Source organism: Peromyscus eremicus, chromosome 4, assembly GCF_949786415.1.
Source record: "Peromyscus eremicus chromosome 4, PerEre_H2_v1, whole genome shotgun sequence".
NCBI classification, from domain to species: Eukaryota; Metazoa; Chordata; class Mammalia; order Rodentia; family Cricetidae; genus Peromyscus; species Peromyscus eremicus.
In genome coordinates, this window is record NC_081419.1 from 144,491,762 (window position 1) to 144,517,887 (window position 26,126).

General features: G+C 42.4%; 1 protein-coding gene across 2 annotated transcripts in view; it reads left to right on the plus strand.

Annotated features, from left to right (window-relative positions):
• Nucleotides 1–26,126, plus strand: part of Dok5 (docking protein 5) — a 169,665-nt gene that overhangs the window by 103,325 nt on the left and 40,214 nt on the right. For both annotated transcript variants that reach the window (XM_059259781.1, XM_059259783.1), the window contains exons 3-6: nucleotides 5,969–6,083; nucleotides 6,178–6,297; nucleotides 8,989–9,178; nucleotides 18,143–18,278. In XM_059259781.1, the coding sequence (XP_059115764.1) occupies nucleotides 5,969–6,083; nucleotides 6,178–6,297; nucleotides 8,989–9,178; nucleotides 18,143–18,278 (561 nt within the window). The remainder of the gene's footprint in view (nucleotides 1–5,968; nucleotides 6,084–6,177; nucleotides 6,298–8,988; nucleotides 9,179–18,142; nucleotides 18,279–26,126) is intronic.

Sequence of the window (26,126 nt, forward strand, 5' to 3'; positions counted from 1 at the left end):
TAAAACATGAAACGGAATAAAAAATGCTAATTGCCCACATTCAAGATAGACCTAATTTTTCTTTTCTTTTTTTTTTCTTCTTTACACTTTGGTTGAATCATTGTGGTATAGTCTTCATGTCTATTTTAGGAATAAATATATTAGTCTATGCATGCATCCATACTTCCATACTCTTTCTTGTTCATGCATGTATTGAAGAAGACTATATCCAGCCAGCTTTACTTTGTACATTTATTTGGGTGTTGTGTTTTTCTGCTACATGCCAAAGGAAAGTGACTGTAGGAATTTGATTGCTTTGCACAACCCTCTAAGGAAGTGAGGTCAGCAGATGCAGGGTGCTTGTGGGGTTGGATTATCCTGGAATGGAGTGCAGATGTGAAGCACAAGAATCAATGTCAAAGGTTGTGGGCAGTCCTTGCCAAATAAGTTGGTTCCTATCTCAAGGCCTTTGAATGGGCTGTTTCTCTTGTCCCGCCTGCTTGGGCTCAGCCATCCATGAGAGCCATTCCATCAGGTCTTTGGGTCTCTGTTTCAACACTTTCTTCTCAAAAAAAGAGCTTCTTTAACCCCTTATAAAAGAATAGTAGATGAAACATTGAGTGGTTCAGGGTGAATTCCTCCCACCCCAGGTCTCTAGACCTAGGGCAGAGCTGTGTGTGTCTTCCATAACCTTCTAGGTAGCCCACCCCAAAACCCACCTCATCTATGAGCTGCTGGAGCATATAAAGGGGCTGGAAATGCAGATGCAAAGCTATAGACTCTCCATGGCACAGGGAAATAATAGGATATTCAAGAGGAGTCCCAGTGAGGGCCCAGTATTGATAGTGTAGTAGAAGCCAGAGGCCTTGAACCAGACCAATGACTCATTGCAGTAAACACAAGTAACGATGTATGGACTAAAGGGTATACTATGTGACTTACTCTGACATACTACAGCTTCCATGATGAGATTTTATTTATTTGTTTGTTGTTTTTTGGTTGTTTTTACTTTTAAATTTTGTTTTGAGGGGGAGGTTGCAAGGGCAGAGAGCAGAAGCTAGGGGATGGAGAGATGAATGGGATCGGGATGTATGATGTGAAATCCACAAAGAATCAATAAAAAATTTTGTGTTTTTTTTTTTTAAAAAAGAATAGTAGAAGTTTCCTGAGCACAAAACACATCCTTCCACTCAGCAGCACATGTCTTCAGAGCATATTTTTATCCTTAAGAGCTGGTATGTTTATTTACGGAAAATTAAGCTCCAGGAGGGTAGTAATGTTGCCTGCCACCAAAACTTGACTCAGAATAAATGCTAAGAACTAAAAAAGAACAAATGAGTAGATGGATAGTAAATAAGCCAAAAATTAGATAGTATGTTGCCTGGATGGGCACAAGGAAGATGCTCAGGGATGGACCATGTTTCTTCTCCAACTAAACTGAGTGGCACCTTCCTTGATACTGTTATATGTAGCACGAATCTTAAAGAGTCTGGCCAACTTCTCAGCTGGTCTTGTTTCCTCAGACTGGAAGCTTCTGTGTCCTCATCCCAATGGCTCTCAGCTGAACTGCTGCTTGAAATCCTGAATGCTTAACCAGGCCAAATGCTTAACCAGCCAAATGCTCAACCAGGCAAATGCTTAACCAGCCTAATGCTCAACCAGCCTAATGCTTAACCAGCCAAATGCTTAACCAGCCAAATGCTTCTAGTTTCTAGTCCTCATGCCTTATAAACCTTTCTGCTTTCTACCACCACTCCCTGGGATTAAAGGCTGCTTTCTGGGATTAAAGGCGTGAGTCACCATGCCTGGCTGTTTCCAGTGCGGCCTTGAACTCACAGAGATCCAGAGGGATTTCTGTCTCTGGAATGCTAGGATTAAAGGCGTGTGCTAACATTTTCTAGCCTAACTATCTTGTGGCTTTTCTGTTCTCTGACCCCAGATAAGTTTATTAAGGTACACAATATTTTGGGGAACACAATAGCACCACAGTTATATGCTGAAAAATTATTTTATCTAACAACCAATACACATAGCCCATACTACACATGCAGCTAATTCAATGGAGAACCCAATTAATGTGAAAATTCTTTTCTGCTGCTAAAGAGTGAAATCCATAGCTACTGAGACTCTTAAAGGACTGTGCTGAGGTTTGAATGTGAAATATCACCCTAGGCTCATGTGCTTTGACACTTGGTCTGCAGCTGGGGGTGTAATTTGGGAAGGTTATGGAGCATTTAGAAGGTGGCGCCTTGCTGGAGGAAGTTCATCACTCGGGGTGGGCTTTGGAGTTTGACAGACTAGCCATACTTTCTGTTCTTTCTCAGATTTTGGACTGCTAAAGCAGTGTTGTGAGTTGGCCTAATGCTCCTTCATCCCTATCTTGCCTACATGAGACAGTATCCCTTCTGGAACCATGAGCCAAAATAAGCCTTTTCTCCATTAAATTGCTTCTGTCTGGATATTTTGTCATAGCACCAGAAAAGAAACTAATACAGACTGCAAAGAAAGTCAAATTGGAGGTTAATGGAATGAGTCACATCACTAGTATAGGCTCAGTTGCCAATCTTCTTTGGAGTCACTTAATTGCTCTGTGACAGTACCTTGGCTGTTCAGGAATAGGTCTGGAGCTCCAATTTCAAATAGCAGTTATATCAGATAAGACTCTGAGACCTTATCAAAACCCATCTTTGCTGCAAAAAACTGATTCATCCAATGCAAATATTTTGTTTGTAGAAGGGACAGCAGTTCATCCATTCTGCCTCAGTGTTGTCATTTGTAGAATAAAACGAAAAAATAAACTCATTTCCAAAAGTCTCACGTGACATAAAGGTATCTGTGGACGGTAGATATTTAGCATGCGTGTTGAGCAAGGGCCTGTCATGAATTTGTCTAGACTGCAACTCTTTTGAAAGCAATCTATGTATGTGGGTGAGTGTGTACATGGGGGTGTGTACATGCTCAGTAAAGTGTGACTCTGAGCTTGGCATACACAAGTGCTTTGGAAACCAGTTGTCCTTTGTCACATGCAGTCTTGACCCTGGCTGCCCTATGAACACCCTCTCTCCGCCCTGGAGCAGTAAGCGGGGGTGTCACCTCGCTTATTACCAAAACCAATTTCCAGAATGGGTAATTGTGTTCTGACTCATGCAATTCCCCTGCATTTCCTGGCTGTTTCCAGTGACTTATGTCTTCCTCTTGGCCCCTTAATGGATATGTAATGAAGCAACATATTTCAAAGTCATGGCTGTGTTTCAGACTTCCCTTAAGTAATGTCTCAGTAGAGGACCAGCCTAAAGCCTGGCACATGCATGCCCTACCTGGGTCCCCAAGGCAAGAAGCCGTGTTAAAAAGACAAATACTTTCAAGCTGGAGGTGACTTCTGGAGGCTGAAAGCTTTCAATTGTTATTCAGTGTTTCAGAAGAGGTTACTTCTGCCAGTTTTAGCCACAAACTTGGTTGTATGATTTTAATCTTTTTTTTAGCCTCAGTTTCTACCTCTGGAAAGTGCTGATAATACTAACATCCATCTCCAGGACTTTTATGGCCATCCAACAGGCATACTATCTGGAAATGCTAAGCCCAGAATGTGGCTTATGGGGAGGTTCGGTATGTGCTGTCTCATGGTCTGATCATTTTTCTTTGATGCCATCCATCAGGAAGCCATTGCCAAGTGACTCAAGTCTCTTTGGGAGCTGGAAAGATAGGCATTATAACAACAGACAATCAGGTATTGCTTCAAGTCCCATGTATGGCAGCTCAGGGAAGGGAATGATGAACTCACATGGAGGTCAAGGCAGTCTTCCCAGGGGAAGCGGACTTCCAAGATAAATCTGTGGGTGAGTTTAGTCTTTTGCTCATGGAGTCCATGTATTGAGTGACTTCCTGCCAGAGGACAAGATCTCTATCATAAAACCCTCAATAGGGGCAGTGAGGGAATGAAGAAATTGCACACAGACAGACAGTGTGGGATCAGGTGTGTGTGTGAGGCTGGCTACCTTGGCAGCCCAGGCCTCATTGTGTCTATAAGCCACAGCACTGGGGGGGAGGAGGGGTTGGTCTGAAGGTCTCGGTAGGGGAGCAGTCTCAGGCTGTAAACATCTGGGAGGAGGAAGCTGCAGTTGCTAGGCTGCACACAGTGGTCACTCCTTCCTGAACACTCATACTGGAACCCTGAGAACTGTGGCAACCCCCTGGAGCCTGGCCCATATGGGGAACTGACTTTGCAAATGTCCTATGTGTCTGAGACCTTGGAGTTCTGGGCATGGTTGTACCATGTCAACTGTATACATTCACTGGGCGTTTCTCACACTTAGGTCTTCCTCAGCTCCCTACAGACAAGTTCTGTGTTACACCTGGGAAACAATGAAGAACATAAGGCAGTGCCTGCCATATATAACTGACTCTCCTTAGGAAGACAAGAAACAAATCAATCACTCATGTAGTCAGCCAGTGGAGAGTCAAGAGAGAAGTCATGGAAGTTACACATTGTGTAAGCTTGGGAAAGTTTAAATATTGGGGTGGTGTTTCCAGGAGGGAATCAATGAGTAACTGAGATCTAAATTAAGATTTGGGAGTGACTGGGGGGCAATGGGTGGAGAGGAAGGGGGGCTCTGGGTCTCGGAAGCCACGTGGTTTGTTCTCACACAGAACAGAGTCCAGTTTGGCTAGGCCACAGAAAGCTTGGTGATATGGTGCAGAGTTAGCTGTTGAGGAGACACAGGGGGCTGTGGTGGTCATTTGCACACAAGGATTTGGGTTTGCATGCCAAGTGTAATTGGAAATCTTGGAAGTATTAAGTTTCCTGCATAAAAATGCCAGAATCAGACCTCGAGGGTGCAAAGACCACACGCTGTTTGCACAGTGAATTTCTGGGGTTTAAATTGGAAGTAGGGAAACAAATAAATAATTATAGAAAGATGTCCGTGGCTTAGATTGGGTTCTGGCACAAAAATAGACACACACACACACACACACACACACACACACACACACACACACACCAAATCAGCACTTGTATGTACTGAGTGCGAAGGGGTTATTGCAGATGGAGGATAAGCCATGTCCTACAGAGTCCCTGGAGATGCTGATATGGCAAGCCTCTGAGGAGCACTGTGTGGCATTTCATGCTGGTAAATTTGCATTTATACTATAAGAAGGGCCACTGGAGGTTAAGAAGCCGGGAAATGAAATGATCAGATTAATGTGCCCATGGAGGGTGTTTATTTTTCTTCCTGGGTATTTCTTAAGCCAGGCATTTATTGAATTTAGGGTAATGGATGGGAGAGGTGGTCCAGCATCACTGCAGGCCAAGATTGATAGGAGGCTTATTCTTTTGTATAACATTTAAGGGGGTGTTAAGGGGAGTTTAAGCTTGCCACTGTGAAAGGCTTATTTATCTTGTAAATAAATACTTACCAGGAAGCCATGTAAGCCTTCCTCCTGGCAGGCCCCTCCAGTATGACAGGACCTCATCCCAGCAGAACTTCCCTGGTGGAAGCTAGCAACCTCTACAGCAGGGGAGGGATTTATGTCAGTGCTAATAGCTAAGACTGTGGGAAAGGGAGGGGTGCCATGTATAATGGGAAAACTTTGCTACTGATGTGAATGGGGAGGTACTGTACAGTGTTCGCATACCCTAAAACTGAGACCCATAATCACTGAGGGGCTCAAAGTGAGTCAGAGAAGGTGAAATCAAGTTTGTGGTAGAGTCTCTGAGTTGTGATATAGGGCTTGACTATTGAACATGGGGATGATTTTTGATATCCCAGACCCTTCCCCTCTAATTTGATAAATTATTGATAGATTGGACCACCTTTCCCTTCCTCCCATCCTCCTAATGCATACTTAGCCTTCATATCTGCAGATCTATTCTGTGAAGCTAGGCTTATGGAGGATGAGCTCACGGTACTCTGGGTCTCATCTCTGGGGATGTAGGTGGGAAGTGTTCATGCAGAGCATGTGACCAGACTTCCAAATCTTGATTTTTCAGGTTACAGAACTCAACAATGTGAAAAATGTAGCCCGATTGCCAAAGAGCACCAAGAAACATGCTATAGGGATTTATTTCAATGATGACACCTCGAAAACCTTTGCTTGTGAATCAGGTTTGTTTGAGGCTACTGGGGCAGGGGTCCCTGGCCTTTGATGTGTGTATGTGTATATAACATATCTTTTTTTTTTTTTTTGCCATTTCCTCAGATCTTGAGGCAGATGAGTGGTGCAAAGTTCTCCAGATGGAGTGTGTGGGGACCAGAATCAATGACATCAGCCTCGGAGAGCCTGACTTGTTGGCTACTGGGGTGGAACGAGAGCAGAGTGGTACGTGTGCAAAGTCCTCACCTCCCTCTCTCATAAACTGGTCTGCTCCCTTGTGATAAGACACAAGGCATCTTCATTATGTGTAATTGTGAGTTATAAAAATGTATGAAGAAGGGAGTTATGATAACAATCAATGTTAATATTTGCAGCAAATGTTTTTCTCAAAAGTTCTGTGATGTATAATAGAAAAGTATCCACATTCATGGTTTCAGTCAGAAATTTTTGAGGACCACACTGTGTGTCCACTGGATGGAAGGTGATTTATGAATATTCAGCTGTTACATTTGAACAGGCATCCCATCCCACAGGTGCTAGGACTCCCCCATTTTATAGACGGGGAAAGCCAAAACCTCAGAGACCTAACCACCTTGCTCCAAATGTAGTAAGTAGTTAGTGTTTGAATCCAGACTATGATAATGGGTCTCCATTTACAATGCATGGACTTTAAAGTGTGATGATTTCCCCCTTGCCTTTTCACTTAAAATATGTTTGAACACTTTCCAATGTTTTTAATAGAATTTAATCCCCTTGAATATTTCATCAAGTTTAAACCCACTTAAAAATCTGTGATGAAAAAAAATTCAACCCTTGAGCCAACTCAGCTCAACACACCATCTAGGAATAAATCCTTTAAAATAATAATGACCAAAATATTCATGAACATTTTAGCAAAAATCAATGTTGATTCATAGTGCGAGCCTGGAAGAATTGCTCCATCTTCAAATAGCTGAACCTAGTGACTGGGGAGATTGGAATCCAGGGTTCTGCTTCAAAGCCTGACTTGATCTATGAGCACTTGTCAGAGTGGAGGGGGCTTTGGGTCACCTGGATTGATGGCAGACATGCCAGAGGTGGAATTGCACTGGCACTCTCAGTGAGCAATCTAGCTGTTAGTTAAAACTCTTCTCCCTCCCAGCGGAGCTGCGTCTTCATGACACATTTACAGTCTTTGCCACGTTGAGTGCACTGTACCTACCGTGGCATGTCACTACACAACTGTTGTTGATCAGGACCAGGAAGTGCTGACTAGTGCAGAGAACCTCTAGTCAGGTTGGTAACTGCAGTTACCGAAGGGTGAAGCCATTTACCAAGGCCATTCACTCCCCCCCAGACCTTCCTTCTGTAGTTCATTCTGGCAGAGGGGAGATAGCCAGAGCCTTGGGGACACAGGCCTGGGCATTGAAAGCATGGCAGGGGTTGATTGCTATTATCCTTTAGAGTGTCTAGGTCGGCACTTAGCTGTCACACGTTTGTGTTTGTGGCATAGTAGAAACTCATAGTGCTGAAATTCAAATTCAGAACGATGCCTAAGGTTTCTTTTTGCCACCAGCTTCGTGTCCTTGGGTTTTCTCTTATTACAGGTTCTTATAAATCTCCACTATTTCTTCGAAAGTACTTTATAATCTTATTTTGTAGGAGTTCACATAAGTGCAATTGTTAAAATGGTTCTCACCAAATGCATGCTAGGCAAGTTCTCTACCACTGACCTCTCTCCCCAGCCCCCACTAATTTATCTTTATCGCAAATCAATTTGCCTCTAACGGAATTCATTAATAATGGTCTCTTTCACTTCTTACTTACTGAAAACAGTTTTACAAATGGTCCAGAACTCTCAAGGGACATAGCTGTTTCATGACAGTTTCTAGAAAACACTCAACATTTGGTTATTGATAGTTCAAAGTAAATTCAAAAACTTAAACAGCAGGGGCCTGAGCCCATTCATGAACACAGTCTTAATATTACTATTTACTACGTTAAAATAAAATATGGAGATTTGATGATTTTTCTTATTACAAAATAACTAATTTAGACGATTCCTAATATGAAATTATTAGTCTCACACTGTCTTGTTAGATATCTGAGATCTACTATGGGATGATAGATAGAATTGTGATTGCAAATGCCATAGTACTTTTGTTCTTATTTCCCTTAGAGATTTTTGACTCTAACTTTTTGTGTTAATGAAGTTTCTAAATAGTAATAATAAAAACAATGTAACTGTGTTTGGGGGCGATCCTGTCTACAGTCACTAGCTAAGGTAGCTACTACAATCTTGGTGACATTTTCAACAGTCACTCCAGGAAGCAAATGGCTATCTCTTCCCAGAGTTGCCTGAAGTTCTTTGTTTAAACTCTTTTAAGACTATCCCTTGGCAGCTTCACAATTGTTGGTTTGCTAATTACACGCTGTTACTATGGAGTGTAGTTTAAATAATTTGGAGTCCAGCTTTATTCAGTTGATTATAGAAATTGTAAGCTAATTGATGTTACTTTAGGACCACACATCACAAACACATCCTTTCGCACCTGTACCTTTTGTGAATACAGAAGTGTAGGTGTAATTAATGTGTGCTCAGCAAGGGAAACATTGCTTTTAGAGGTTTCATTGCTCTAGTCTTTTATTGGCATACAGCTTTTTTTTTATAATGCAAATTGAAAAAGTCTAAAAATGATCTTTGTTAATGTAAATAGCATTCAGTTGTGTTGACACCCAGAGTGTATCATTATGCTATATAATAGCATCCACATTGAAAAACTCATTTTTCTATGGCAGTTCATTTGTAACTTTGATCTTCTTGAGTGTTCCACCAAACCCTAGCATGTAGATATTTTTAAATGCTTCTGTGTTCCTACGATGTCTTTGCTGTGTTATTTCTGGGGATTTTAGACTAACCTTTTGTTTTTCTCCCAGAGAGATTCAATGTGTATTTGATGCCATCTCCTAACTTAGATGTACATGGCGAATGTGCCTTGCAGATTACATATGAGTACATCTGTCTTTGGGACATCCAGAATCCCAGAGTCAAACTCATCTCTTGGCCGCTAAGTGCCCTGCGGCGGTATGGACGTGACACCACGTGGTTCACTTTTGAGGCAGGGAGGTGAGTTCATGGCTTTCCATACATCTTTTCTTTGTGTCTGCTTACCTTCTCCAGGTTCAGGTCATGGAGTTGGACCGGAAGTTTGCTTCGGAAAATTTATAAACTGTGGTCGTATGGAAAGATTGTAGCACAGTGCTCAGGTGCCCAGCATCCCTTCACTCCTAGGGAGGATTCTAATGCTTCACAAACATGACATGAAATTTTATTCCTTGATTTGGTGACATGCCAAAAACTGAGGCTGAGCTGGTAAATGGTGCCATGGACTGGGTTCAGCTAAACAGAGGCCAGCTCCCTGTTGCTGGAGCGCTTCCTTGCTGTACTCAGTGCACACTACGTGAGCTAACACGGTAGATGGTACATATGCGGACCACTGACTCTTCTCAGGTTGCAGATAACTGAGGTCCATCTAATCTACTTACTATTTAACAAACGGCAGAAATGCTGGAAGTGTTCAATTCTAAAACTTGCTTATTGTTATCCCACGGAACCCTTTTAGGGTCTCCTTTCTCCTGTTAGAGGCAAACATGGGAGTGAAAAGAATACAGTACCAATTGGGTGAACTTTGGCCTACAAAGAGATCCTTCTGGTCAGTGTTTCATTTTACCTCTCCACCCATTATTCCTCTCCCTAAGAGCTTAGGTTCCTTTTAAAGGCAATAAAAAAATAAAATTAATTAATAAAATAAATAAATAAAACCAGTCACCTTTTGTATTTTAAAATTTCAAATGACTCAAGTTTTAAGAACTACAAGGCCAACAAACTAATCATTATTCTAGCATGGAATGTAGAGGGCTTCACAAACCCCAACCCTTAACTGAAGAACTGTGAATGGTTAATAGCTGCTGGGGGAGATAGAGTCAGTTTTCTTTAAGGGTGTGGCTTCTGGTAGGTGGACACCACTCCAGTGGATGACCTTATATCCAGGAGCATATAAAGAGCACAAACTGGATAATGGGTTATTTATTAAGCAAAAAAAAAAATAACAACAACAAAAATAGGTTGAAGACACAAAGTTGAGTGGTATGTTGGGAGATAGGGAGTTGGTGATGAATCTGGAGGAGTAGAAGCTAATATGATCAAAATACATTGAATGGAATTCTTAAGGAATTGACAAAAATATTAAAAATAAAATGTAAGCCCATCTGTATGTATCTTAAAATTGTCCTGAAGTTGTAACAACCAGGTTAAAGTATTTAAGGTGACTGGCTGATATTAATTTTTTTGTTTTTTGTTTTTTTGAGACAGTGTTTCTCTGTATACCTTTGCGCCTTTCCTGGAACTCACTCTGTAGCCCAGGTTGGCCTCAAACTCACAGAGATTCGCCTGCCTCTGCCTCCCAAATGCTGAGATTAAAGGCGTGCGCCACCACCGCCCGGCTGTGATATTGATTTAAAGAGTAAAAGCAGAACTTGGAACACTGCCCAAACCTCTGACTCAGGTGAATACATGAGAGTGATGCGCTCAATCAGTTTACCTCATTTCAAACAGAGTCTGAGTAGTTAACATTTACTTTTTGGAAATAAGATCAATTTAATGTTTTCACAACATTCCAAAAAATTAAAACAAAATGTTTTTCTTCCACATGTAGTTCTCCTTTGGTTTATATTCTTCCTTCCTTCCTCACTTCCTCTCTCCCTCCCTCCCTCCCTTCCTTCTGGCTTTGGGTTTTTGGTTTGTGGTTAGTTTTCTTGTTTTTGAAATGGTGTGTCAAGTAGCCCAGACTGCCCTCAAACTTGGACTCTTGATCCTCCTGCTTCCAACTCCCAAGTAATAGGAAGACAGATGTGCACCACACACCTGGGCTGTTTTACTTTCAAAGTTATAGAAGGGAGTTAGCTACTGTCCTGGACAACATTAAAAATAAAACCTTCATGTAAACATTTTTTTTGCATTCCTCCTTTATCTCAATGACCAGTCTACTATTTATAAAGGAAAATCCTTATGGAAAACTAAGAACTTGCTTGGTTGGATGGATATGCTTCCTGCTTTGAGTCTGTTAGGACTTTTGGAGCAGGGTGGGGGCCTTGCAGAACACAGAAAGTGAGTCACAAGGTAATGCCACTACTTCATATTTTCTCTGAAATGCAAATGAAGATGGATTTTTATCATTACCATCAGGATGCTAGATAATAAGATCATTTGTGTTCCCCCAAGTGTGACACTTTCATATCTGCCTTATTTTATTAGTAAAGATAATTTCCTCCATGGTTATTTTTGGATATCTCCAAACAAGGCAGTTTCATAATAACTAATAGTATACCCCACTCACTCACTCGCAGAAGTGAGTAGGAGTGAGGCTCCCACCAGGCACACTGTTTTTACACCACAAATTGGAGGCGGTGACATAAACTTTCCTTTCTTCTTTGGACTGGATCCGGGAAAAATGGGAGCTAAGCTTCCATGGCTACCTGTACACTGGATTACATAACTTTCATCTCGTAGGAGTGTTATTAAAATCAAATAAAGGCACATGGGAGAATACCTGGGAAAGAGCCTAGAGAGTAATAGGCAGCTGAATCAGTCCAAAGTGACAAAGCAAAGACATCCACTGTCTGTCATGGCTTAGACTCTGGAAGTAGCAATGGCTTCAAGCATGGCTTGATTCAGCGCTCAGTTGACAAAACTCGGTTTCATTGGAGAGTCTTGCTTCTTCTAGCTTGTCTGCTTCCTGGATGTTTTGATGAATTCTGGGAGCTTTAAAGTCTTCCCATACATCAGCAAATGGGAGACAGATGGGTAACATACAGTATGTTGACTATTATAGTCAATGTGAGACTCTGGCTCTCTACTGAGCGCTTTATACAAAGCTCACAGAATGGGAACAGAATAGGGGATGTCTCCCAAAGCACAGAGTGGGGTTTGTTGCCTTTTAAAGGGAAAAGATGTGAGGTTTCAAAACAACAAAGTGTGTCTATCATAGCATGTCCTTGCTCCAGGTTCAAAGGGCCCAGAGGGGTTATTTTGTTTGTGTGTATGTCTGTGGCTGTATATATACTTGAGAGTAGATGCCTTTGGAGGCTAGAAGAGGGCATCAGATCCCCTGGAGCTGGAGTAACAAGTGGTTGTGTGGCCTGATGTGGGCACAAGAAATCAAACTGCAGTCTTCTTAAAAAGCAGCAAGCGTTCTTAACCTCCATGCCATCTCTGCAGCCCCTGGATCATGTATTCTTGTCAGCATACCAATCCTTACTTATGAAGTGACCTCAGCTTCATGTTCAAGGAAGACTCCATCAGTAAGCCACAGATATATGAAGAGACTGCTGATTTGATATTCTTCCTAAACTGTGTGCGGGTATATAAACGCCCATAGCTTGAACTGAGTTTTGAGAAACCCCATTGCTCTTTTCTTTCATAGTCTGGGCCATGTAACCAGAGCCATCTACCTTTTCTCAGGTAGCTGTGGGGGTAGGGCTTAGCTAGTATATTTCTGCCCTTCACCTCCCAGGATAAGTAGATCTACCTCTAATTGGCATGTTTTTTTTCCCCCTTGAAGAAAATTTGGAGATGAAGCATAGGACTTGTAATGAACCACAATTGTACCAAGATGTGTCCCTGGCAATAAAAAGTAACAATTCACTTATTCTGGAGACCCAGGGATATATTGCTTCTTTTGTCTGAGGTGTCTGTCTGTAGTCTGCTGTTTGTTTCTGCTTCAGAGCCCTGACATCTCACTTGTGCAAATCAACCTGTCAGAGAGGCTGGAGTTTTCCATGGGAAGATCCAACTGGCAGGATGTTCTCTAGGTGGCCACATTCCCATGGAACCTTCCCAGAATGGTTATTGTTTGGAGAAGGGTGGCAGGTGTCCAGCGAGCTTCCCTTTTATGTTTCAAGTTGGTTACTGGGTTCACATACTTCAGTGTCAATCTCTGCCTCACCTCCGACTGATTCAAATTAATATCCTGGGTTTTGCTTCTGCAGGAGTGAGAGGCTCAGGAGACGTTTGGCAGAACCTGCTAAATAATTTCCACACATGAATTCCTTTCTTTACTGACCAGAGAGGGAGAGTCTCTCTTGTGCCTTTGGCATCATTTAAAAAGAAATTTTAGGTATGCCAAGAAAGGTGAAAACTTGAATTCCATGCACAGATGCTTCCCTTAAATTTATGGAAAGAGTTTTTGCTTGGGTGTAAGGTCATCTAAACAGACTTGGAAAATAAATAGTAGCTTTTTATGTAGCTCACATTAAATGCAGTCTAACTGGTTAGGTAACTTTTTAGTGGAGAAGCTGGACTTTCTTCTAACTGAAGAGTCTATGCGTAAAGCAAAAGCTGCGCTGCTGTCTCTGGCATATTCTTGTGTTCGTGGTTCCAAGCCATTGAACACTCTCTAATATCTGAATGTTTCAGAGACAGTTCATTGCTTATTATCAAGGAAGAAAAAGTAAGTGGGCATGGCATCCTCCTTTCTTACTATGTTGAGTAGAGAAATTCACACGGGGTGCTCTGTCTCACCACAGACTTGCTCAGGAGAAATGAATTCCTCTTCTTCTACCAGAAAATGGAAAAGATGGTGTCCTAATTTTCTGCTGTGATAAAATGCTCTGACCAAAATTAGTCCCCCAGACTTCCCTCACTTCTGATCTCAAGTGTGAGTTCAGGCCAAAGTCAGCTTTCTTGTCTCCTCCAGACATATTCCATCCCCACTATCTTCAGGCATCCCTAATATTGTTCTGGGATGTGGTCCCCACCTTTCCTCTGAGATAAAGATGCAATTTGAGACATCCCTCAAAAAGCATCCGAGGTAAAAGCAATGGATAAAGAGAAAGGAGGAAGGGGTTACAAGATACCAAAATGCCTTCCTGCTCTTCGGCATGAATGCCTGAGTAGGTTTTTCTCTTTTGTTTTCTGAAGAGCTGACCAGCCTGCACTGTGGTGCTGGGTTATATAAAGCCATTAGTCTATTTGATGTGTTTTTATTTTTATTGCCTTGGGCCCTTCACCCATTATACTGTTTGTCAAGGCCTGTAGTAACATTTTAATGTGTTGAGACACTCCTTATGAAACAGCTCCAAGCCAATCAGTCAGGCAAAACAAGTAGAATGGAAGGGCTTATGTGCCAGGATTAGAAGAGGCTGAAGGGAATTGCATGGAAAGGCCAGGTTTTGTCCATCCTCCACTCTGTGAGTCATGCAGTAGAGCTAAAGGGCACACATTCTTAAATAAACAGAAGGAAATCCCGACATATAAACCAGAGGCCACATGTCTGTTCTACTGAGAGTTCTTTCATGAATCTTATCTCTTTATTTCACAGTGGGGAACCTCTTGGCCATTATTGGTAGGTCAAGCCATTTTGGCCCTTACAGAACAAAATATAAATAATGGAACAGGTTGCTGACATCTAAAATCAGCTAACTTTACATACAAGATTTCTTACTAGTCTTAAATGCTGTGAAGCAGCTATAACATTTGATTCCTGTGTATATATAAATACCTTACTAGCTTATTGTAGGCTAAAAATCTTAAAAAAAAAAAAAAAGAAAGAAAGAAAGAAACTTACTTCCCATTAGCTTTGTCTCCTCCACTCTCTATGCCCTAGGGGGTCTGAATAGAAAGTCTTGTTTTTCTACCTGAGCTATGATGGTTAGGGATGTGACTCTTGTTTCTTTCTGAAAGTGGTAAGCTGTGGCCGTGACATTGTCTGTGGCAGTGGTGTGTGTGTGTGTGTGTGCATGTGTGTGTGTCTGTCTGTCTGTGAACCTGAATAGTGTGTGTGTGTGTCTGCATTCATTGGCTTCAGGTGAGTGTCGGAAAAACAATGCTTGATTCTATAGTCACTTTGATTTCCTTTGTTTTTGATCACAGTATTTGAGAGATTTAAATGATGTCATTAAATAAAAGATTATGCTTTTCAAAAGGAGGCATTGGTGGGTGAACTGGGGATATAGCTCAGTTGGTAGAAGGTTTGCCCATCACACACAAAGCCTTGAGTTTGAACACAACTACTGCTTAAACCAAGCATCATGACACGCAGCTGTAGACTCAGCATTCATCATGACACACAGCTGTAGACTCAGCACTCATTAGGACACACAGCTGTAGACTCAGCACTCGTTAGGACACACAGCTGTAGACCTAGCACTCACATGTGGGCAGGTAGGTCAGCAGTTTAAGTCCCTCCTCAGGTACATACTGGTTTGGAGGACCGAACAGGATGATGACACCCTATCTCAAGGCAAACAAGTAAAACTCCAGGAATTGTCCAAAGGATGATTTTGTTAAGAGTTGTTCTTGCCAGTTAAAGAGTCATAATGTAAAGGAAGTACTGTCAAGCAAGCATCAACTGCTAAGAGAGGGAGAAAACATTAGCATGTTAATAGATTTATGACCAACCTATGTAGCAATAGATCAGTGTATTTGGTCATAATCTAAATTGTATTTCTTACTGTGAGTTTTAGTCAAAACAAAAGCCTTTAAAGGCCCCTGGAGCACCAGGATTAAGAAGCATGCCTTCAAACTTAGGTGCTCCTCAGCCATCTTCTAGATGCTTCTGAGTAACAGGTGCCTTCTTGTCCTCAAGGGACAGGGCAGTCATTTCAGTAAGTCAATGAGCAGTGACCTCTATCATAGGAGAAACAGCAGGTGATTTCTTCCCCTGAAAGAATCGGTTAAGACTGATTCTTCATCTTAATAAATTCATGTACTTTGTGGTAAAAGAGATGTGGAAAAATCACAAAGCCTTGTAGAACTTTGTGCAAGGAAGTGGAATCGAGATTGTACAGCAACTTACATTCAAAAGAGGTGAGAGCAGGGCTTGCAATGACATACGATGTCTTCACAAAACAGTTAACTGAAGAATGTTTTGAACCTCAGCTTTAATACTTTATTGACGGGGCACAACTTAATGATTACAATCCCATACTCATCACTGATTAAAACCAAGCTCTCTTTCTCCTCTTTCCTAGCATCCCCTTCTCTTTTTCCTCATAAATCCATGTTCATGAAATTGAAGCTAAGCAGTGTCAGCCATTATTTACCCCCCCCATATGGCTGGGGTTCTGGGCCAACTATGAATAATTGGACTGGGGTGTATCTTTCTTGTTTTATGACACTAATTGCATGTACTGAATAAGTACAAAAAAGAGCAATGGCTTGAGCTGGAAACGTCCTTAGTTCTTTATTGTGTCATACAGTTTTTCAGACGTGAACAAAACTCAAGCATTAAGTAAGGCAGAGTTCATGCTATCAGTAAGAAGATCTGAAGTGGAAAGAGGGGATTTAGACGGCTAGTTTAGAACAAATAAATACAACCTCTTATCATTGTTGTATATATTCATACCAGAACTCTTTTCAGTGTTACTGCATGTGCTTTGATTCAAATTCTTTAAAGTATTGGCAGTAGTGGCTGGAGAGAGGGCTCAGCAGTTAGGAGTACTGGCTGCTCTTACAGAGGACTCAGGTTTGATTCTCAGCACCCACATGATGGCTCACAACAGTCCTTAACCTTAACTCCAGTTCCAGGGGATTTGGTGTCCTCTTCTGACCTCCAAGCACACCAGTCATGCATGTGATGAACAGATGTACATGGAAACAAAACACCTATACTCACTCATAAAATAAATATTTTTAAATTAAAAATACTTGTAATTAAATATATTTGTATATGCACATGTGGTGATATTGTGTTCTCCAAAATATATTGTGCACTCTAATAAACTTATCTGGAGTCAGAGAACAGAACAGCCACTAGATCCAGAGGCCAGAAAACGGTGGCACACACACCTTTAATCCTAGCATTTTGGAGGCAGAGATCCATCTGGATCTCTGTGAGTTCAAAGCCGCACTGGAAACAGCCAGGCATGGTGACTCACGCCTTTAATCCCAGGAAGTGATGGCAGGAAGCAGAAAGGTATATAAGGTGTGAGGACCAGGAACTAGAGCCTGGTTAAGCTTTTAGACTTTTAGCAGCAGTTCAGCTGAGACCCATTTGGATGAGGACTCAGAGGCTTCCAGTCTGAGGAAACAGGATCAGCTGAGGAATTGGCAAGGTGAGGAAGCTGTGGCTTGTTCTGCTTCTCTGATCTTCCAGCGTTCACCCCAACAACTCGCACTGGGTTTGATTTTATTAATAAGACCTTTTAAGATTCATGCTACATGCACACTAAAACATACGCAATTAAAAAGAATTTGTTTTGTTTTTGTCTAATGGTGCCTGGCCAGTTCCCTTTATCAGTTTATTTCTGGATTTTTGTGGTCTGGGGTGGATATGCCCTTTCTCTAAATCTTTGACCTCAGTTCCCAAACCCATATACATTGTTTTCCTTGAAGAATTTCCCATGTGTCCCATACATTAACTCAGCAGAGTCCTGCTCCTTAAGGAAGGGTGATGGGTTGCATTGGATCCAGCATGTTGACAGGACGCCGGACCAACATTTTGTATGTAGATTTGGAAATGAAAGAATTCCTAGGGCTGTCATCTGTGGGGAAGTTAGAATAGTATCGAAGAAAGACAGAACCCCATTTCCTCCGGGAGCTTACAGCCCATGTAGTGGTTTTCTGCTGAAAGATTGTTCCTGGAGTGAGAGGAGGGATCAGTGCCACAGGGGCCCCTTTGGAGTGTGGCATTATACTGAGGATGGAAAAACAGTACTTATCTTCTACTTCAATTTATAATAAACAAAACAAAACACCATTCAGTACTTATCAGCTAGGAGTGTTGATTCCATGCCCACTGTTAGAATAGTTAATTGGACACTGACCATTTTGGTCTAGTTAATATTATTTAGCAAATGTGAACATGAGCTCGAATCACATTAAGAATAAATGAACTCAGATGGCATTCCTGTAACCCCAGCACTCAAGAGGCAGACACAGAAGGGCTGTTGCAAGTCAACTCGGGCTACCTAGAGTTTTAGACCAGCAAGTGCTACATAGCATGACCCTGTACTAAAATTAAATGAGCAAATCCTGCCATATCGACATTCTGAGGGCTAGGTTTTCAGAAGTTTCTTGCTTTTGTCTTCACAGGATGTGTGAGACTGGTGAAGGGCTATTTATCTTTCAAACACGAGACGGCGAGGCCATCTACCAGAAGGTCCATTCTGCTGCATTGGCCATAGCTGAGCAGCATGAGCGCTTGCTGCAGAGTGTGAAAAATTCAATGGTATGTTTGGAATGTCCTCTTTCTGCCCAGCACACACCACTATAGATTGTGATCGGGGAATGTCCATGCTGGACAACACGGCCCACTTTACATAAGCAGTTGGTTTGTTTCTTGACTTAACATTGTAGGACATGGGTTGAGTGCTATCCCTAGAATTCCCAACGTGACCAACTGATAAACCACCTACTTTATCATTAATTATTACACATGAGTATTTGCATTTGTTGTGTACGCTCCAGAGGATGCTCACTGACAGCTGCCCTTTCAATTTCAAATGAGTGAGTTTCTTAAGCATGTAGCAAGCACAAATAAAAAGAAAACAAACAGGAAGTAGCAGGTAGAGAGAAGCAACAAATAGATGGCAAAATATCAACAAGGCAGGTGCTTATAACATCAACAGAAAAGACTCGGTTAGCCTGGCTGAGAGCAAGCAAAGGTAAGAACGTCAAATGGCGGCTTATAACATGCAGCAGAAATCACTTGGGAAATCCCATCTGGGGCATCCAGCTGAGTCTTTTCTCTCCATGGATGAATTTCTATTCCTATTCCTACTTCAGGCATTTTTACACCCAAGAATAAACAGTAGTGTTGTCTGTCTGGAATGGTTTGCCTTCTACCTGTTCTCAAGAACACAATGCACCCTTAGCTGCTTGCTGTTTCTCTCTTTCTACAAGAGAATCAGGGGGTCACTGGACAGGGTGCTTTAGAGGACACTTTGAGATAAACATGCTTGAGACTGAAGAGGGTGGGACTTCTCAGTAAGCTTAAACAGCAGGTGACAGTTAGTTCATCAATGTAATTTACATTACAACATTAACACTGAATGAGTGTGTATTGCCATCTATAGATTCAGCTCTGTGGCTAGCCTGCCTCTGCATATGTATGCATATCTTTATCAAAAGTTATTATTTCCAGACAACAAATGTGCCTAGAAAACACAAATGAAAGAAGGCTGAGGGAACCTGGGGAGAACTATTCCAGGCTCAAATGAAGTGAGTAACTGCAGGGAATGAGTTGCAATTCAGTTACAAATGCTTTTTGAGACAGGGAAAGCCCAAGACAGCACACATACATAGCCGTACATCTGCTATTGTATGAAGATGCTGACATGAGCATGCACACATGAGTTTGGAACACCTGTCCTTTGCATTACATGCTGCTAAGGACTCTGACGTAAAGAAAATATAATTCTTCAGTGTCCTATAGAAGGAGAAGAAATATTTCTAGAAATCTTTAAGATTTTATTTATTTGTTTGTTTGTTTGTTTGTTTTTTATTTGAGACAAGGTCCCTCTATGAAGCCCTGCCTGTCCTAGAACTCACTATGTAGACCGGGCTAGCTTCCAATTCGCAGAGATCCACTGCCTCTGTCTTCCAAGTGTTGGGATTAAAGGCAAAGCCTGACTCTTTTATTTTTATTTTTAAATTTTGTGTATACGTATGTGTTTCTGGATGTGGGTGCATGCATATGAACTTAACAGGTACCCACGGATGCCCGGAGAGGGCATCACATACCCTGGAGCTGGAGTTATAGGCAGTTACGAATAGCATAGGTGCTGAGGGAGGGGAATTGAATTCCAGTCCTCTGCAAGAGTAGTACACCCTCTTAACTGCTCAGCCATCTCTCCAGACCCAAATACCAAGAAACCTTAAATAGAAAAACAAAGGACAAAAAAAAATGCCTGGAAGACACTAAAAACAAGAGGAGCTCATGTGGCATGATAAGATTAAGGGGACTGGATTACAATTTGAAAATGTGCAGGTAATGTTTGTTTTGGGAGTGGCCTTCTTGGGGCCAGAGCTCACTACTGAAAGAGGGGAGAGAGTCAGGGCTGTGTTGCACATTCTGGACCAAGAGTTGGCTTTATGATCATAATTGCATTTCAGAGGTGGTTGGGGATGTACACGCTGTGAGATCTGGTGGGAATTAAGGGGGTGGGAGAGCCAACTTGTGTAGGGGATAATTTGCCAGGTTTTTGATTAAACGTTATTCTGGTGTTGCTGTGAGAATGCTTCTGGATGAGATGTCATTTTAATTGGTAATTTGAAGAAACAAATTTGTATTCTGAGGTGTTAGAGAGCTTCATTCTACTGGTTGGAGGCCTAGACAGCTTACAAGGAGAACGAATTCACTCTCTTTGCTTGAGAGTCTTGAGCTTGCACACTGGTCTTTTGCTATCTGCAAACTCAGACTTGAAGTGACACCATCAGTGCTTCTGGATCTCAGGCCTTCATATTACAGCTCAAGACTGCTGTGGAACAATCCTGTTCTACACTATGAATATGTATCACTCTAATTGGTTAATAAAAAGCTGACAGGCGGGCTGGAGAGATGGCTCAGCGGTTAAGAGCACTAACTGCTCTTCCAGAGGTCCTGAGTTCAATTCCCAGCAACCACATGGTGGCTCACAACCATCTGTAATGATATCTGGTGCCCTCTTCTGGCCTGCAGTCATACATGCTATATACATAATAAATAAATCTTTAAAAAAAAAAAAAAGCTGACAGGCCAGGTAGGCAGGAAGTTAGGCAGGAAAGTCAAACTGAGAATGATGGGAAGAAGGAGGGTGGAGTTAGGACAGATGCCAGCCAGCCTCCAAGCAAGCAAGATATGTAGAAAATGAATTAATAAGCCATGAGCCACATGGCAAAGCATAAATAGAAATATGGGTTAATTTAACTTTAAGAACTAGATAGTAACAAGCCTGAGCTACTTTCTGAGCATTTATAATTCATATTCAGCCTCTGTCTTGGTTATTTGGGACTGGGAGGTTGGGACAGGAAATGTCTATTTTCACAAGACTCCCTCACCTTCATTACAATCTCTCTTTCTCCCTCCCTCCTTCTCTTTTCCTCCCATCCCCCCACCTCTCCCTGACTAATCTAACCATCATGGAATAGACATGGATAATGCAGACACAGGCCATCACTGTCATTGTGTTCATGGTTGCTACCTTGTAGCCAAACCTAGTTCCGACACCAGCACTACACCATTACAGCTTTGTGGAGTAGAGTGAAGTTCTAGATTTTTCTAAGATCCAGTTTTCTGCTTCACAGAATGAGAAAAATAGTAGAAAGTTAGGTTTCCATGAGATCTGCTTACAATACATTTGGCATAGCCCACTGCTGAGTAGATCCATTGCTTCAGGTTGATCTCAACAACAGCTACATCTTACACCACTCATCTGTCTGTCTGTCAGTCTGTGTCTGAGTAGAGGCAGCCTAAAGACAGCATTTGGAAGGAGTGGAGAGTGAAGCAACATGATGGCTTAGGTCATAGACAACTGTAGGAATCCATAGGAAGAGCCACATTTATTACAAAATCCATGCATCATTGAAGAGCTTCAGACAAAGAAACATTGACCAGAGACAGCAAGACCTCTTGCTTCTGCCACACAGCAAGATACCTATTGTCAATTTTTGAGTGTGGAGCTTCTGAGGTTTTAACCTGTAGGTGTATAACAAGCAGAATTGTACTGAACACATGACTTACGGTTAGCTTTTAAAAAGCTAACACCCTTGAGTGTTGATCCCCACTGTCTACCTTGCTTAAGGTAGGGTTTCTTGTTTGTGGTTGCATGCTTCAGGTATGATAGCTTCAGGATACCTGAACCGGGAGCTTCTGGGACAATCTTCTGTCTCCAGCTCCCTATCCCTGAAGGAACAGTGGGATGACAGACTTTCTCCACTGCATGTGGCTTTACATGGAGTCTGGGGATTCAAACTCAGGTCCTCGTGAGTATTATATAACAAGTGCTCCTGAACTATTGCCCCAGCCCACAGCTATCTTTTTGAAAAAGCCTTATACAACATCCAGGTTTTATATAGCAAGCATCTATTGTGTGGTTATATAGTGCTATACTATACAGATTTTTCCATTAATTTTTAAAACTATGCTTCAGGGGCTGGAGAAATGGCTCAGCAGTTAAGAGCATTGGCTGCTCTTCCAGAGGACCTCGTTTCTATTCCCAGCATGCACATAGTGGTCACAACTATCTGTAACTTCAGTTCCAGGGGATTTGAATCCTCTTCTGGTCTCTATGAGCACCAGGCATGCAAATGGTACACAGACATGCATGGAGGTGAAAACCTTGTCCACATGAAATAAAATAAGCACATTTAAAACCGTGGTTTGGTGCGGTGCTCAACCTGCATGCATGGCGACGACTTAGTGTCAACTCTTAAAGTTTAAACATTGAATCAAAGACTGAATTCTTTAACAGATTTGATTTTGATTCCAAATGGCCCTCCAACACCACTTTCTTTTGGCACATGTGGACTGACAGTATATCTGTCTGACCTCATACTTACCATTCTATGTGTGCCAGTAAGGATAATTCAGTGGATGGACAGAAGGATGAACGACAGAGGGAGAAACAGATAGCAGCAAAGCTGAATGCAAGTTGCTTCAGCCTAAGCAGGAGCATGCCACTGCCCCGGACTTGGCTGCTTTCCCATTAGATACTTGTCAGGTCCTAAGGAAGTTTCTGTGAGATTGCCTTATTTGAAAAGCCTTAATTAGCATAAATTGGTTCTGGAAAGGCAGACAGGGATGTATGTGTGCATGTTTTCCCATTTTCTGTCTCCTCATTATTTCCACTAAAATTAATCAGGGATATGAGTAATTCGTTCAGATCATCCCTCTGAAAATTTAACTAGAAAATAATGTCATTTGCCCTTAATTTGCTGCACGCTTCGTGAGTTCTAGGAAAGACGTGCTGTTTTAAACCGAGCGCATCCTGTTTCAGATGAAGTGAGTAAGCGTCCAAGTGGGACCTGAGTGATGTGGCACTTAAGCTGGGGATTGTGGAAAGCCAAACACTAGTATATTTTAATCAGAACTCGATTAGGGGAGGAAAGACATCCTCTGATAGAGTGGGCCCGAGGGAGACTGCACCTGGCCTGGAGTTAGTGTTTTGGTTTTCTGTGCCTGAGGTTGGAGTCACATAGAACTAGCACTATTCTGTGGTGATATTGTGTTCTCCAATATATTGTGCACCCTAATAAACTTATCTGGGGTCAGAGAACAGAACAGCCACTAGATAGACATAGAGGCCAGAAAATGGTGGCACACACACCTTTAATCCTAGCATTCTGGAGGCAGAGATCCATCTGGATCTCTGTGAGTTCAAAGCCACACTGGAAACAGCCAGGCATGGTGACTCACACCTTTAATCTCAGGAAGTGATGGCAGGAAGCAGAAAGGTTTATAAGGTGTGAAGACCAGGAACTAGAGCCTGTTAAGGTTTCAGGCTTTTAGCAGCAGTTCAGCTGAGATCCATTCAGATGAGGACTCAGAGGCTTCCAGTCTGTGGAAACTAGATCAGCTGAGGAATTGGCAAGGTGAGGTGGCTGTGGCTTGTTCTGTTTCTCTGATCTTTCAGTGTTCACCCCAATACCTGGCTCCGAGTTGGTTTTTTATTAATAAGACCCTTTAAGATTCATGCTTCTTAGCATTCAAGATTCATTGTTCTCTCCTAGCAATGACTTTTGTCCTCCTGCTGGTCTGCTTCCGAAGTAGCCAAGGTTATCCCGAAAGGGGTGGTGACAGTCACCTCCGGCCTTAGCTGACGTACAGCTTTCCAGTGATCTCCATGCTTTAAAACCCCACTCCGGCCACTTACCAGCTTACTACAGTGTTAGAGGGGAAAGGGCTTCTCAGCCAGTGATGGTCAGGAAAAGGACCTTGAGATGGGAAGAGTGCTTAGATTAGCTAAGTAGATCCAAAGTCACCTCCAGAAGCCGGTAGGAGAAAAACAGTCAGACATCGGGTAGTGGGTGTCAGTGAGCGCTGCAGAGGGCCACAGAGAGACTCAAGATGGCACTTTGCTGGCTTTGAAAGTGACAGCCAGGGCATGACTAGCATGGCAGCTAGAGAGAGCACGGAGACTGAATCTGTTCTCAAAGAAGAACCAGCCATGAAAACATCTTGAATTTCCCCTGGAGAAGTCGACTTCAGTCTTAGGCCTCCAGAACAGAAGTGGTTCTAAGGCACCAACTTGTGTCAGATCCTTACTGCAACCCTGGAGGTTACCACAACCCTGGAGCTCAGATGCCTAATGACTGAGAAGAGAAGGGTGGTGTTTGCTTTTCTATTCTGTAATCCATAACATTTCAGGGGAATTCTGTATATTTTTGAACCCTCTTAATGACCCTTGGATTGAAGGCCCAGGATCAGCAGCTTAGAAGAATAACCTGACTCAGAATGGTCCATCCTTATGCCCATAGATTGGTGCATCTCTCAACCTCATCAGACAAGCGTCTTTTTGCAGTAGACTGTGATTAACACAGAGACCCACAACTGGTCAAGCAAGGTGCAGGGAATAAGAGACCAGGGAGTGCTCAGCCCTAAATATACATCTTTCTCACACCTGCTCCTCCCAAGGCTTGGGAATCATTGTGGAAGAGGTCTAGGAAGATCACGAAAGCCAGAGGCAGTGGTGACTGTAAGGAAATGATGTTTTCAGGAAACAGCAGGGCAGTTGTGACAGCATGTACAGTCTAGACCAAATACCAGCATGGTGATAGGAGGTAGGCACAAAGTCCCACACCCTAGCTAAGGAGCTTTTGGTGATGATAGCCACTGGGACAGGGAGAGTTATTATTATTATTATTAATATTATTATTATTATTATTACTATTTTTAAGAGTGAAAATCTTCCTAGGCCAACCATGCTCCCGTGGATGGCTACAGAGCCAAGAGTACATGGGCAGCACATGCTAGACCTGACGTATTTTTTAAAGATAAAGAGGACACAAAATTGGGTGGGTAGAGAAAGGGGGTGGATCTGGGAGGAGTTGAGGGATAAGGTGAATATGATAAAAAACACATTGAAATTATCAAAGAATTAATAAAAACTATTGGTGTTCAGAGTTGGAACCGGTTTCCAGGGAGGGGGTACTCCCACCTTGCACTGTGTCAAACCTCTAGACATGTTTTCTTGCTCTGTAGGTGTTTAGGTGACCATGGTTCTAAAAATTCCAAATGGAGAGCCAATATGTAAAAATGAAAAGGTCTCACCTAAAACTCCGTTCTCTGTATTATGAGGGACAGTGAAAGGGCCAGGCCACCCTGACCACACAGCTCAAAATGACAAAAACTGGCTATGCCCAGTCATGCCTGCCATCTGCAGCCAGACTTGGGACCTTCTGTTCTCTGAAGTGCCCCCTGCCCTGGGTTGTCACACTCAGCCAGGAGACTTCCTGCGCACACTGTGGCCAGGCACTCTCTGATTTGGATTAGTAAGTGAGTGGTTTTCAATGCTGCATGACAAGGTGTGAGCACTCAGGTGCTGTGAGTCAGCACACACACGTGTTCATTGGGGATGCTGGGGATGGAACACACGGTGTACACGCACCATCTCAATGTGAGGGGTTTGGACTTAGGGCTTAGCTCAGCTCAGTCCCTCTGCCTCAGTTTCTTCTCAAGCTGCATATGTTGTCAGTTGGGACAACAGTCCCATTTGCAGGAGAGACTGGGGAAGGAGTGACCCCGTGATCATATGGTTATTGGGGAATGTTATCTCCTTGTAGCTGTAGAATTTGGAACCTCAGTTTCTTGCTAGTAAGGCAATGGCCAGCTCTTTGCCTCATGGATCTTTACAATGCAGCCCCTTCCTTCATCAAATTCAGCAATAGACTCTTCTTGCAAGGTGGATGCCACAATCCCACTAGGGACAATTATGGAAATATCACCTCATTTTTCTGACATACTCTATCTCAAATTCCAACCCCTAACCACAATCATGGAGAGACTGACCACACAGGACTTCAGGAACAGGGGACAGCAGAACCTTAGCATCTGCCTCCTACATTACTATTTATTTAATGATTTGATTCTTATTTCTTG